The 14,774-nt window shown below is 33.1% G+C and overlaps 1 protein-coding gene across 1 annotated transcript in view; it reads left to right on the forward strand.

Moving 5' to 3' along the window:
* The window catches only part of CPNE8 (copine 8), a gene marked incomplete at both ends in the record, with an annotated part of 248,034 nt that overhangs the window by 24,395 nt on the left and 208,865 nt on the right, over nt 1–14,774 (forward strand). The window contains 2 exons of the mRNA XM_080705259.1: nt 5,053–5,093; nt 6,102–6,148. Of these exons, the coding sequence (XP_080561385.1) occupies nt 5,053–5,093; nt 6,102–6,148 (88 nt within the window). The remainder of the gene's footprint in view (nt 1–5,052; nt 5,094–6,101; nt 6,149–14,774) is intronic.

A 14,774-nucleotide genomic window follows, 5' to 3' on the forward strand; every position in this document is an offset into this window, starting at 1 on the left:
AAGGAAACAAAATCAACTGGGCTCAATGGTACATGCCTTAGTACTTGGAAGACTAAAACAGTACAGCCCCAGATTTGAGGCCCAGCCTCTGCAATGTAGTGAGACCCTCAGAAATTCAGTGAGACCATTTCAAAATTAAAAATTAAAAGGGCTAGGGGTAGAGATCAGAGGTAGAATGCCCTTGGGTTTGATTTTTAGTACAAATTAAAAAGAAAATAAAATAACTGAACCATTTTGTGCATTGAAGAAAATCTATATATAAACAGAATTACCTAATTCTGGAGATAGTACAGTGATAATGAGATGATGCAGTACCCAAAATAAGGGACAGAGACATGTTTATTTTTCCTTTGAACCTGTCACTCTCAAGATTTTCAGTTAATGGATTACTTATCAGGGCAAAGGCCCAGTGCTACCTTCCTCTTCTACCCTGCACACATAATAAAACATCTCACCATCACTAATGTGAAAATTAAGTTGATGTTTTTGATTAGATAACCAGACTCTTAATTTACTTAGCAGTGTTTGGTTCTGCTTATGTTGAAGCTTGTGCCAGTTTCAGTAGCTGTCTAAACAATATTTGGCAAAAGCTTTTCAAGCTATCAGTGGTCCAGATGTTACACTGAGTAATAGGCAAATAAAAGCCCATTAATAATTTCTAAATTTTAATTAAGCCCAGAATGGCTCTGCTTATTGATAATAAGACAAATTGCAGGTGAGGCTATCTTAAAAAGAGATTTTGGTCTCTGTCACATGTCAATTTTATGTTGGAAAGTTTTTGTAAAATAATAAGACATTGTTTAAATGCAATGTTTTTCCCTATAGGAAATTAAATGGGTTGATGTTTTTGTTTGCCTCTGTTTATAAGTTATATTTCTAGGCCTCTTGGCAGTGGAGTAGGACTCAGGCACAGCTGTGGAGTCTTGGCTCTGTGGAAGCTCTGCTGGCCACAGTTGACACTGCTCTTGTTAAGTACCCACTCCCTAAACAAGTATATTGCACATTTTATGAATTAGTACTCTTAAAGGGCACAAGTCAAACTGCTATTACTTGGAATCTGTTAACTTGAAATTCATATAAACGCTAAGTATACTTCCTTTTCCATGTTCCCTCTGTGGTAGGATAATATTTGTTTCCTTTTTAAAAAGAATGCTTGTTAGATGGTATAAGTTACTGACCAGCATGGCATGAGCTATTGAGTTAGCCCATAAGTTACTTTTAGTCTATATTTTTCTCAAATATGTCATGTTATAATGTATTTAAGTATCAAGAATTTGAAGATTTTATATTTCACTATTAATACTTCATATATACACTAACATTATCTGAGCCTTTTATTTTTAATACTTTTATGGGTGCACTGTAATTATACATTATAGTGAGGGTCAGAGTGGTATAGACATACATTCACACAAGACTTGGTGTGTTTCCTTCCAGATACCACCCCACTACCCACACCTCCCCATATAAATTAGTGAGATTGGTGTCCAGATATGGACACATAGCATTATTTGAACTGTTTCCATCACCAGTTCTCCTTTTGTTGAGCCTTAAACATAAGATACTTATTTCAAGATATTTGTTTGCTTAGAATATCTTGATATGTTAATTATGTATGTAAAAGTATACATTTTTCTAATATGTTTAAAAGATAACTGACAACACTACCTGCTATATTTTTTTAGTTGTAGCTGAATCGATTTGACTCTCTTTTTAGCTTTCCTGTTTTTTCTCCCCATGATACACTGTTATTTTGTATACCACCCAATTTTGCTATTTTTTGTTTATGTGCTTTTGTCTACCCATTAAAAATCAGGCTTCTTGAAATTGGAGAATATGTCTTTTTAATATTTGTTGTATATTTGGTAGTGCTTTGTTAGGCCTTTGGTGTTCAATATTTTCATGAAAAGCAGAATTTCCCTGAAGTTTAAAGAGAATTGCTACTTTTTAGTTACAAGAAGACAAATGAGATATCATTTCAGAAGCTTCCTGAATGTTACGCTACTGGACAATAAACTACAATAGTCAAGAAAATTCTTGTCAAATTGGCCACTCAGTATATTTTCTTATTTAAGGATTGTATGGGAGACTGTCTTAAAATTGGAATGTGGTTTGTTGAGCATACAATTAGAGCAGGCAGGATTATCACATGAGCTGATATTAGGGAGGATAGGTTGGTGTCTCAGGCTCTGCTATAAGGGATTACTAGCCATGAAAATTGTATAGTAAAGGGGGTAGGAAGGAAATCCTTTCTCTTGGATGGTCTCAAAAAGGTGTTACTAAGTTCTTATCTACTGTCCTATTCTTCGTAAGAATAAATACAGTTTTGTGTGACTTCTTTTTCTGGTTCTCTTTTCTTATTCTGTAAGCAACATCTCTATACTACTCTATGAGCAGGAATTTATTTTATTTTATATTTTCCTGGCTTAAACAGTAGGTAAAATTTAAGGCCTCCACATTTCCAACACTCATGGCAAAATAAATTGTTTCTTCTAGACTTCTACAGATAGTATGATGTTTTGTAAAGAACAAGAGAATCAGATTCAGAAGGGTCAACACCTGATTATCCATATTGGGCTAAGCCTCTCAGGCTCAGCTTAGTTTACTCTTTATTAATAATATGATCTTCATTATAATACTGATCTTATTTTACTTAATATGAATGGGCCTTGTTTCTAAGAGGATATTGGAAACATAAAAACCTTTTATTCCTATCTTAAGTCTGAATTGGATGATATATTTTAAAAACCACTGTTTTTTGCAGTGTATATATTCCTTAAAATAGGCCTTTTCTAAGCCCTTAAAAGTTATATATGAATAAATTAGTGTTTGGAGAATTAAATGTAGTCATAGTTTCTCTATTCTAACATATTCATATAAATGAAGTATAGGTGAAATTTTTGTCAAAGTTAGAAGGTTAAATTTCACATTTCAATAACTAAATTATGAAGAGTTTAAGGACTCTCATCATATAAACTTTTCTTTCCTGATCTTACTGTTTCATGTTATGGATCATAGCTGGAAGAAACAATGTGAGGAAAAGCACTATAAGAATTTAATATTTATTTATTTATTTATTTATTTAGTGTTGTATTGGGGATTGAAGCCAGGAACATTCTTCCTCTGGGCTATACCTTCAACTCTATTTTATTTGTTTATTTTGAAATAGGGTCTCATTAAGTTGCAGAGGGCTGGTCACAAATCTGCAATCCTCCTGTCTGAGCCTCCTCCCAAGTACTGAGAGTACAGGTATGCACCACCATGCCTGGCTTTTTCTATTGTTAATACAAACTCTTTATTTTATATTTGCAATAAATACTATATTTATTTTGACATAATCAAGGCACTGGAATTATCATTTTATTTTATTAAAATTTTATTAATGCATTATAACTTCATGATTGTGAAATTCATAATAATACATTAATATGTACATGTAACATTATATGACATTATTAATTCCATTTCCTTCCTGGTACCTTCTTTTCTCTCCCCTTTTTTCTCACTCAATCCCCTTCTACTTGTATGCTATTAAAAATCATATATATATAATATTATATATAATATATATATATTATATATATATATATATATCATAGCTTTTGAGTCAACCATACTACAACATTTTGCTGTATTTCTTGAGTTTTATGTTTACAGAATACTTAATAAGCAAGAACTGGAGTCACAGGAAAGGTTGCAGAATTTCCACGCAGGTGGAGAACCACCTCTTTATCACAGTAATCTCTCAAATGGAAATGTTTTAATTTACCATTTGCCAACCAATGTTGGAAAGGATTATTTTAACTTTATTTCTGACTAGATGTCTTTTTATCTGAGTTAATTTCAAATATAAACATATCTGATGTTTTCTTTCTAGGAATATTTCAAAGCGTGATCTCTTTGTACGATCTGTGCTCCATTGTTCTGTTGAATGCGCATTTATATTTTTTTTGTACAGTGGTTCAATAGAAGCAGTAACTCTTGAGAACCTGAATGAAATAAGAGAGGATGCCAGATGATACAAAAAGGGAAAGAAAGTAGAAAACCTGTTCAGATACCAAGGGCATGGCAGATAGGCACGAGAGAGATAAGGCAGCATGAATGTGAGATTTTATAATAAGCACTAAAGATAGAAATGGAATTTAACTATTATGTTATTGCCATATGTATTAATATGAAGTCAAATCAAAATTTGGGAACCCTTAAATCATCACCAGAAATAACTAGATTTTCCAGATAACAGATAACAGCTTCAGATAATCACTATAAAGTAAGTCAATTTTAGATGGAAAGTTTTCTAGGAAATTCCAGCCTCATTGATCCAGACATAGTTCATTTTCAGTGATTACTCAGTGCTTTCGTTATGGGGATAAGGTATAGGATTACATTATTCTACCATGGAGAATAACAAGGTACCCCAAATTTGTTTTTCTTTTGTTTTTCCATTTTTATTCTGTTGTAGATGTGGAAATATTTTTGCAAATAGGTAATGGCCTTGTCTATTTATTTAATCTTACTTAATCTTTTGCTCTACTAAGAAGAATCTTTTAGAAAGGTCTGCATGTTCATCTGAAATTCCCAAACTATAGTAGTGACCTGAAACTAATCAGGGTGGAGCAACACAAATGGCCAGAGATGGGCTTCACTGATGTGCTCTCATTGTACAAGCTGATGTGGTCCTGTTCTCTGAGTCCCAAACAGTTTTATGTTACAATTTACATTTCAGTTCAGGAAGCATTTCTGAGCATTTTAAATGAAGAATAAAAAATATATCTGAAGCAGTTATATCTTTCAAAGAGATTTTAAAGTTGGACTGTGGAGAGTCATGTTTTTGGTTAACTGCAAGGCAAGGCTTAAAATCCCCATCCTGCCCAGCTTCCTAGAGTCGCATGATATTCAGTCTGAATAAGCATAGGCAGACCTTCACCAATTTTTGATTTAGTTAAACATGTGTGTATATATACATACTTTTATGTATTTATGCACATTTTATGCATTGATATAAATAGTTTGGCCATATACCCACCTAACATTTTTTATTTTATCCAACAGAAACCTTCTTGACAGAGATACCTTTTCTAAGTCTGATCCAAGTAAGTATATATAGTATATATTGATGCTTCTTAAAAGTCTACTTATTTGACTTACTTTATTTTTCATAATTTTATGAAACTCATGATTTTTTATTTAAAATGTTGTTTTAAATCCTAGAAAGTCAAAAGAAAGGTGATTCCAGGCATTGCCTGCTTATTTACCTGGACAGTACTATAACTAGGGGAGAAGGTTGCTTAGCACTTTGAAAATAAGAGGAAAATGCAGATGATTCCTGTATAGGGCAGTTTCCTTTGAAATTAAAACTTCATGGCACAGCCATATGGAAGAAATTCCATTTGAAACACAACCATAATTTTAAGTGATGTAGTTACAGATTAATACTTAAAAATGGCTTATACAGGCATATACAACCAAGTGAAATATTCATGTCTTCTGGCATGAGCCTAGCTTTTGATTGTTAGAGATTTTGAAAATTGCAAATAACTTGTAAGATTAAAATACAGTTTCAAGTGAGAAAACAGCAGAATGAATTGTATAGACTACTGTTTCCAAATTGATGTCTAGGATCTCTGGAGTTCTACAAATGTCTGAGCAGTTATGATTTAATTACAGGAAATAGTTCTTTGTCAGGTGCAGAGATTCTTGAAAATTTTATTAAAAAGTTCCCATTTTGGAGTATTAAAAATTCTTGGGGCTTGTTTCACGAGTAGGAGAGACTCTTCTTATTCCTTAACCAAAGCCCTTAATGTCCCTTTGGACTTCCTTTTTTGATTGATAGGATTCCTTATCTGCGTACAGATATTTTAGAGTATGATTTGATCCTCCTATGATGGCTTTGAGGACATTATCTTAGGAAAAGTTAAATTTTATGTTTTTTTAAAATAATTTTGAATCATCTAATAATTTGCTAGCAATTTTTTGAAAGGGTAAGGCTACAAATTAGGCATTTAATTTGATGTAGCTTTGGGCGAGCTGAAAAAAAAAGAAACTATATATTCATATCTGAAGTTTATAAGAGACATTTATATATTTTTTGTCTTTTGTAGTTTGTGTCTTATATGTACAAGGAGTGGGAAATAAAGAATGGAGAGAGGTAAGATAAAAAATTTAAAATGTCACTGTGTTGGAAGATACATGTTACATCTTAATTAACATGGAACTTTCCCATTTTTAGAGTCTTTTGTAACCCATAGAATGAGTTTCTTTTTTATTTTATGAAGGTTATCTTTATGTTTTATTTTTAATATTTCTCAATGTTTAGGTCATTTATAGGTTTTTGTGAAATATTCTAGGTCCAGGACTTGTACTTTCCTTAGCCAAGAATTGTATTGCAGTCTACTACTTGACATGGGACCTCATGTCATTTAAGTCTGTGGGCTTAATTTCACTTTCATAGGTCAACTGTGGCATTTTATAAAGGCTTTTAAGGTGTGGTGTATGATAGCAAATATCATATGCTTTCTGCCAGTAAGTAGTTTATGGTTTGAAAATAAACTCAATGTCCTAATACAGATGCACATTGTTTAATGAAACAAAATTAAAGAGGCTGAAATATAATTTTCATTCATTTATTTTTTAGGATATCTTCAGGTACAAATTGAAGGATGATCACTGGAGGGTGGGGTGAATATTAAAATAAAGACATTCATTATGCCTATAGTTGCTGGTGATCTAAGGAAGGCAATGCATTGTTTTGACAGGGTTTACTGTTTCTGGTAACAATTCCCTACTCAGATTTGTGCCATTTGTTGTCACAGATTTCTTTGTGCCAGCTAATTTTACCTATGTGTCTTAATTATGAAGTAGTAGGTAAAAATGGATACTGGTCGTTTGTTCTCAAAATTGGGAGGAAAGCAATGATCTCAAAAATTATTCCTGCTGATAATGAGTTGGTGGTCAGTGGGATACTGAGTACTAGTTTGTTATATGTGAGTCAGTCATCAGTCAGCTTTGTGTTCCTCTAACAAATACCTGAGACAACTAATTTATAAAGAAAAAAGGTTTAGTTTAGCTTGGCTCATAGTTTTAGAGTTTCTAGTTTATAATTGATTTGCCTTGTTGTTGCAGTTGAGGCAGCACATCAGGGCTGGTTACTTTGACAGTACAAACTTGCATCTCACTACCAAGAAGCAAAAGGGAACAAGGAGAGGGCAGTGGTCTCATCATCCTTTTCACAGGAACACCATTACTTACCTAAAGACACCTTTTATGTTACTTTTTTATTTTGTACTTGTTTATTTTTTTGTATAACTGAGGATTGAACCCAGGGGAATTCTACCTCCAAGATACACTCCCAGCCCTATTTTTTATTCTTTATTTTGAAACAAGGTCTCTGAAAGTCATGGGGACCTCACTAAATAGCTGAGGCTGGCTGCAAACCCGTGATCCTCCTGTCTCAGCCTCCCAAGTATTGGGATTATAAGCATACACCACCATGCCCAGCAGGCCTCACCTTTTAAAGGTTCTGTATTTTGCAATAGCACCATTATGGGGACCAAGTCTTTAATGCATGGGCCTTTGGGGGATAGTTAATATCCAAACTCTAGCATTATATCTAATTGCTTCTGCATCTTTCCATATGGTTGTTTAATATGTTTCTTAAACTCTACACACACAAATTAAAACTCATCATATTTACCCTATACCCACTTCACATTTGCTCCAAGTATGGCTAATAACATCATCAGCCAAAATATAAAACCACTTTTTACAGTCATTCTGACCTTCTCCCCACATCTTTGTCATTTAATCAATTATTCAGCAACACAAATTCTCATTTGTGAACAAATTCACAACTCTTAGATAAACCACTTTCTTTATACAAACCTAGGTTATGTTTTGTCTTTCTTAATGCAGTATTGTCCTGTCTAAGTCTATGCCCCCTCTTTCTGGTTTATATGTCTTCTTATTCTTTTGATTATTTTTCTAAAAGACATGCTGCTTCTTTTCATTCAGTTTTGAGTTCCCTTTCTCAGAGCCCTGGAAGAATCCAATATAGAACTTATGCCTGACCAGAGGCTGAGCATTTACAATAGGAGTTCAGAAGATGGTATTATTTTAGGGACCACTAAAGGAATCAAGATAAGTGAGAACAAGACATCTGGGCCAATGCAATCATCATCCCTAATGATGGGAAATATTATTAGATAAGGATATTTTGAGGAAGGACAATAAAAAATATTTCAAAACGGGGCTAGGGATCTCATTTTTATTGGGCGCCAAAAGCTCAGAATCTCCCTTGCTTAAAAATCTTCTCATGGCTTTTCTATTGACTAAGCAGTGCCATGTAAATGTCTTACATAACTGACTAGTTCTTTCATAATGGTAATAGCTGTCTACTTCAAGATGTTCATTTGTATTGACTATTGTAGTTTTCACTAACTTAGAAGATGAAAGCTATTGCAGTCGTCATTGCACACATGAGAGAACAGAAGCACAAAAGGGTTAAGAATTTGACAGAATTCTTACCCAGTTATAAATGATGGAATGAAGATTTTAAGCCAGGCTCCCTAGCTCCAGAATCATTCACATTAGACCACCCTATTATGTACCATTTTTATCTGATCCCAACCATTGCATTATGATTTTAGAAATACAAAGATATTTGATGTCAGTTTGGGGAGTTTCATTTGTATTTTTTAAGCTTGATTCTGAAAGAAGGATAAATAGGAAGAAGAGGTTTACTGTTTGGGAAAAGTGACACATATTATTAAAAAAGAACAGAATATTTTGCTGTTTTGTTTTTTCTCTATAGAGGAGTAGAAAGTAAGAGGAAATGATATTCACAAGGGTTATAGGAACAGCAAAAGATGAATGAGATAATATGCAAAGGTGCGTAGAGTGAGTGGAAACTTTGAGAAAGACAGTTTCCTTAGTTTGAGAGCCCTACATCAGATCTCTCAGTGACTCTGTTTCTTCATCAGTAACATGAAGAATGATAATAATTTTTTTCATTTTTTTTTACTATAAAATGTGAGCCACTGATAACAATATCTGTCACATAGGAAACACTATAAAGAATCAAAGACACATTTGGATTTTCTGAGTATAAACAACTTGCCTTGACTAAAAATCTAGCCAGTGTCAGATAGTAAATTCTGGCATTATAAAAGTTTATAAATTTGTTGGAGAGCCAGGTGTGGTGGCACACACTTGTAATCCCTGTATTTGAGGGGCTGAGACCGGAGAATCACAGGCTTGAAGCCAGCATCAGCAACTTACTGAGGCTCTCAACAACCTAGTGAAGCTCTATTTCCAAATAATAATCTCAGTGGATTTATGGTTGGCATAATTAGGGTATCCCACAAAAAATAAAATACTTAGGAATAAACCTAAAAAAGGAAGTAAAATACCTCTAAAAAGAAAATTATTAAACACAAAAGAAAGAAATTGAAGAAAACCTTAAAAGATGGAAAGATCTTTCATGTTCTTCGATAGGCAGATAAATATCATGAAAATGAAGCAGATAAATACAATCAAAATGGCCATTTTCCCAAAAGTGATCCACAGCTTTAACATAATACCAATTAAATTTCTAAGGTTTTTCCTCACAGACATAGAAAAATCAGCCTTTAAATATATTTGGAACAACAAAATACCCAGAGTAGCCAAAGTAGTTCTCAGCAACAAAAACCATGCAAGAGACATTCCAATACCTGCTTTCAAACTATACTATAAAGCCATAATCATAAAAACAACATGGTATTGACACAAAAACAGATACATAGATAAATGGAGCAGAATAGAACACCCAGAAACAAATCCCAACACTTACATCCAATTGATTTTTGACAAAGGGTCCGAAAACATACACTGGGAAAGACATCCTGTTCAACAAATGCTGTTTGTAAAACTGGTTAACCATATGCAGAAAATGGAAATAAACTCCACTTTCTCTCCCTGAACAAGAGTCGATTCAAGATGGATCAAAGACTTGGAAATTATTCCAAAGACCTTGTAGCTCCTTGAAGAGGGCATAGAACACTGCAACACAAAGGCACAGATAAAAACTTTCTCAATGAGACCACAAAGAGACAAAAGGCAAAACAGTAGGATTAGATTGTATTAAGCTGAAGAGCTTCTGTACAGCAAAGGAATTCATCAAGAATAGAAAGCCAACAGAATGGGAGAAAATTGTTGCAAACTATTTCTCCAATAGAGAACTAATATTTAGAGACTACAAAAAAAAAAAAAAAACTCAAGAAACTTAGCACTAAGTAAACAAATAACCCAGTCATAAAAATTAGCAAGTGAAGCAGATACTTCACAAAACAAGAAATTCAAATGGCCAATAAATGTATGAAATAAATCACAATATCATTAGCAATCAGAGAGATGCAAATCAAAATTACCCTGAGATTTCACCTAACTCCAACTGAAATGGCAATTATTCAAAACACAACAAATGCTGGCGAGGAAGTGGAGAAGTGAGAACTCCACTACATTGTTGGTGAAATTGCAAAATAGTATGATCACTTTAACCTACCATATGAATCCAGCTATAGCAATTATGGGTTTCTACCCAAAAGAATGGAAAACAAACTAGAAAACGAATATATGCATATCTATGTTCATAGCCGCACAATTTACCGTTGCCCAATTATCGAACCAGCCAAGATGTCTATCAACAAATGAATGGATTACAAAACTATGAGATATGTTCACAATGGAATTTTACTCAGCCCTAAAGAAAAAAATATGTCATTTACAATGAAATGGATGAAACTGGAGAGCATAATGCTGTGAGATTAGTCAGTTACAAATAATAAGAAATTAGATGCTTTCCCTAATACACAGAACCTAGGGGGAAAATAGGTCGTAGGAGGAATTCTAGATGAAGGAGAAACTATAGATGAGCAAATAGGGTAACCTAACTGGGGGGGATGGGAGAGGGAAAGAGGGAAATTCCCTAATGAACATGAACAAATATATCAAAGTCAATCACTAAGCCAAACAAGAGAAGGAGGGAGGGGGAGGGAATGGGTAGAGAATTGAGGAAGGGCTAAATGAGTGATGTGTGCATGTATGTCTCTTCCATCTTGTACCCCATTAAGATGTATGACTACAATGCACCAATAAAAATAAAAATTAAAAAAAGAAATAAAAACTCAGGCTGTGAATGTAGTTGGAGGTAGAATGCCTCTGGGTTCAATCCCCAATACCAAACAAACAAAACAAAACAAATTAAAACAAAATAAAAATTATTTGCACAAGATTAGTAGTTGATGGAAAAATGACCTATGAAGTTTACCTGACCTCCAACTTAATCTGGAACTGTGATGTTACACAGCTGCCAAAAAGCTAATGCAGTCCAAGGATGCATTGATGGATGTGCATCTTTCTATCATGGAAAATAATCTTTTTTATGTTACACCATGTGCAATTGTCATTTCTGTAGGTGAAAGTGGTTGAGTATTGGAAGTTTTATTTGATTCAACCTGATGCTTTTATAGTTTGCTTTGGTTGGGGCCAATTTGGAATGTTACTCTCCTGTTGTACATTTTATCCCATCCAAAATCCAAGTATGTATTTGAGGAAGACTAGCACCTTGAAGTAAGGGACAGATGCTGTGCCATATGAAGGGAGAAATGCTTATTCTGAATCATGGGGATACTAAATACTCACAATGATTGTCTTCAAACTCTTCAATTATTCTAATTTAGACATGAGGTATGCTTCCTTGTTCAGGAGAAAACCAAAAATTTGGCTCTGAGTTTAGAGAGACAAAGAGGCAATAAAGTATTTTGTCTACTATAAGGAAGACCTCTGTAACACATAGAGTATCTTATAGTTGAAGAGTTCCCTGGCACTATAGTGGGGATATATTTACAAGAAATATTCAGACAAGAGCTGCATTGATTTTTTAGGAGGAAGATGCATGCAGTTAGCTCTAGTGTCCTTGTAAGTTTATGACTGGATAACATAGAATTCAATAGTATTCTAATTATTTTATGCATTCTTTCAAACACCTTTTAAGAATTAAAATATTCATTTGTAAGTATGAAAAATAAATTCCAGTTTACTTAAAGCAGACTGGAAAAACTGTTATTAAAACCACTCATTCATCAATTTGATCAGCATTTAGTGGGTGATAATTATGTATCTGGAATGGTTAATAAAATTTAGAGAGTTTTTATCTCAGGAAAATGCAATACAGTTGGAGAGTTTTCTCAAAATTTTTTGTGTATGTCAGTACAATCAATTTACTGATTTAAGCATCAATATAATCCCAGTAACATAGAGGTTGTGTTTTTATTTGAATTCAGGTATGTTGTAGAAAAAGTATATAATAACATTGCATTTCATATTCTGAGATGTTTTTAGATAAGCCAAGTGGAAAATGAAAAAAAAAGAAGCCACTTCTGGGTATCTATCCAAAAGAATGGAAACCAAACTATCAAACTAATGCTTGCATATCTATGTTCCTAGCTGCACAATTCACAATTGCCAAACTGTGGTACTAGCCAAAATGTCCATCAACAGATTAGTTGAATACAAAGCTATGTGATATGTACACATGGAATTTTACTCAGCCATAAAGAAGAACAAAAATGCTTCATTTATAGGGAAATGGATGGAACTGGAGAACATTTATGCTAAGTAAGATTAGTCAGTCAGAAAAAATAAGAAATCAGATACTCAGTGATAAGGAGGGTCATATGAGGAACTCTAGACAAAGAAGGAGAAACTATAGATGAGCAAGTAATGTGACCTAACTGAGGGATGGGGGGAGAAGGAAATTAACTAACATATATGATGTACATAAACAAATATATCGAAGTCAATCACTAAGCTAAACATGATAAGATGGGAGAGGGAGGGAATGGGGTGGGAATTTTGGAAGGGCTAAATGAGTGATGTGTGCATGTATGCCTCTACCATCTTGAACTCCATTATAATGTATGATTACAATGTAGCAATAAAAATTTAAAAAGGACAAAGTTTAAAATATGAAACAAAGTGTACCACAAAAAACTAGAAAAGTTGAAACCTGCAATTTAAAAATTATTTTGACAGTATCAGAATTGTTTCTTTTTCTTCAATAAACTCTAATGATTGTGATTTATGAAAAGCTCTTGAAATAATGGATCTTTTAAAACTAAAGTGATTTTTCATTGCATAATTTCAGAGCTAGAAATGATACCTAAATGCCATTAATTATGAAAATATGAAAACCTCTTAGTAAATGGAAATAGCAAAGTAACATCCCTAAGGAAGCACACTTTGCTTTGAGAGGTTCCAATTAACTTTTTTGAGTAACATTTTATTTATACATCAGTAATCCATTTTGTGATTTACTCTAAAATATTTAAAATTACTGAGTTAGTTCTGGATTCTCCTTCAGAATATGATGAATTTGTTTATAATCCATAAGGATTGTAGTTTAGAAGTAAATAAATCTACTTTTAAATGCTATGGTTTGATACAGTCTCTGTTCTGCTTCATTTCATTGACATTGAGCTATTTTAACACATGTTCATCTTCATGCTGGATAGTATCACATACTCACACATATACACACACTTAGAAAGGATAAAACAATTCTTAATAGCTCAACTGAAGTATTAATTTGTCTTTAAGTCTTTTTACAACTTATGAATAGAATTTCTTCTTGGAACCTTTATGATTTCTTAGCTTTTGCAATTGTTTATGACCCTTGTAGCTTTTACTTTGTATTATTTAATTAACATAGGAGACTATTTATTAAAATTATTTTAATTGGCACATCAACATAAAAATCGCACATATTAATGGTAAGATGTGAAGTTGATACATGTAATACATATGATACACATGTATTATAATATTTATGTCAGTTTAACATATACATCTCTCCAAACATCATTCCTTTATGGTAAAAACTTTAAAAATTATTTCTTTTGTTTTTTAATATATAGTACATTATCATTATCAATAGACATTCTACTTTACAATAGCACACTGGAACTCCCGACTTCTAGCTATAACTTAGTATCATTTCTCAATCTCTCCCTATCTCCTTCCTTCCCAGTCTCTTGTAAACACTATTTTCTTCTCAACTTCTATGAGATTAATGTTTTAAGATTCTACCTATGAATGAGTTCAGGTTGTATTTATCTCTCTGTGCCTGGCTTCTTTTAACATAATCTCTAATTCTATCAATGTAGTCACAGATGACAGGGTTTCATTCCCTTTTTTTATGGCCACATAGTGTTGCAGTGTGTATATGTGCCACATTCTCTTTACTCATTTACTAATTCATAGAAACTTTGGTTGTTTCCAAATCTTGGCTATTATAAATAATACTGCAGTGGGAATATAGATGTTTCTTTGACACACAGAATTCATTTCCTTTGTTTATATACCCAGTGGTAGGATAGTTGGATCATATGTAGTTATAATTTTAATATTTTTGAGGAACCTCCATCCTGTTTTCCATAATGGCTGTATTAATTCACATTCCTCCCAACAGTGTGCAAGAGTTCCCTTTTCTCCATATCCTCACTATCAGTTGTAACTTTTGCCTATTGATTATTACTATTGGTACTGGAGTGAGGTTCTATTCATCATGGTTTTGATTTGCATTTATCTGATGATTAATGCTGTTGAGCATTTTTCATATAATTGTTCACCATGGAATGTCTTCTTTTGAAAAATATCTGTTTAGGTCTATTGCTCATCTTTTAGGCTTTTTTTTGTTATTGAGTTCTTAGAGTTCCTTATATATTCTGGTTTTAAAT

This window comes from Muscardinus avellanarius (genome assembly GCF_963383645.1).
Source record: "Muscardinus avellanarius genome assembly, chromosome: 11".
NCBI lineage: Eukaryota > Metazoa > Chordata > Mammalia > Rodentia > Gliridae > Muscardinus > Muscardinus avellanarius.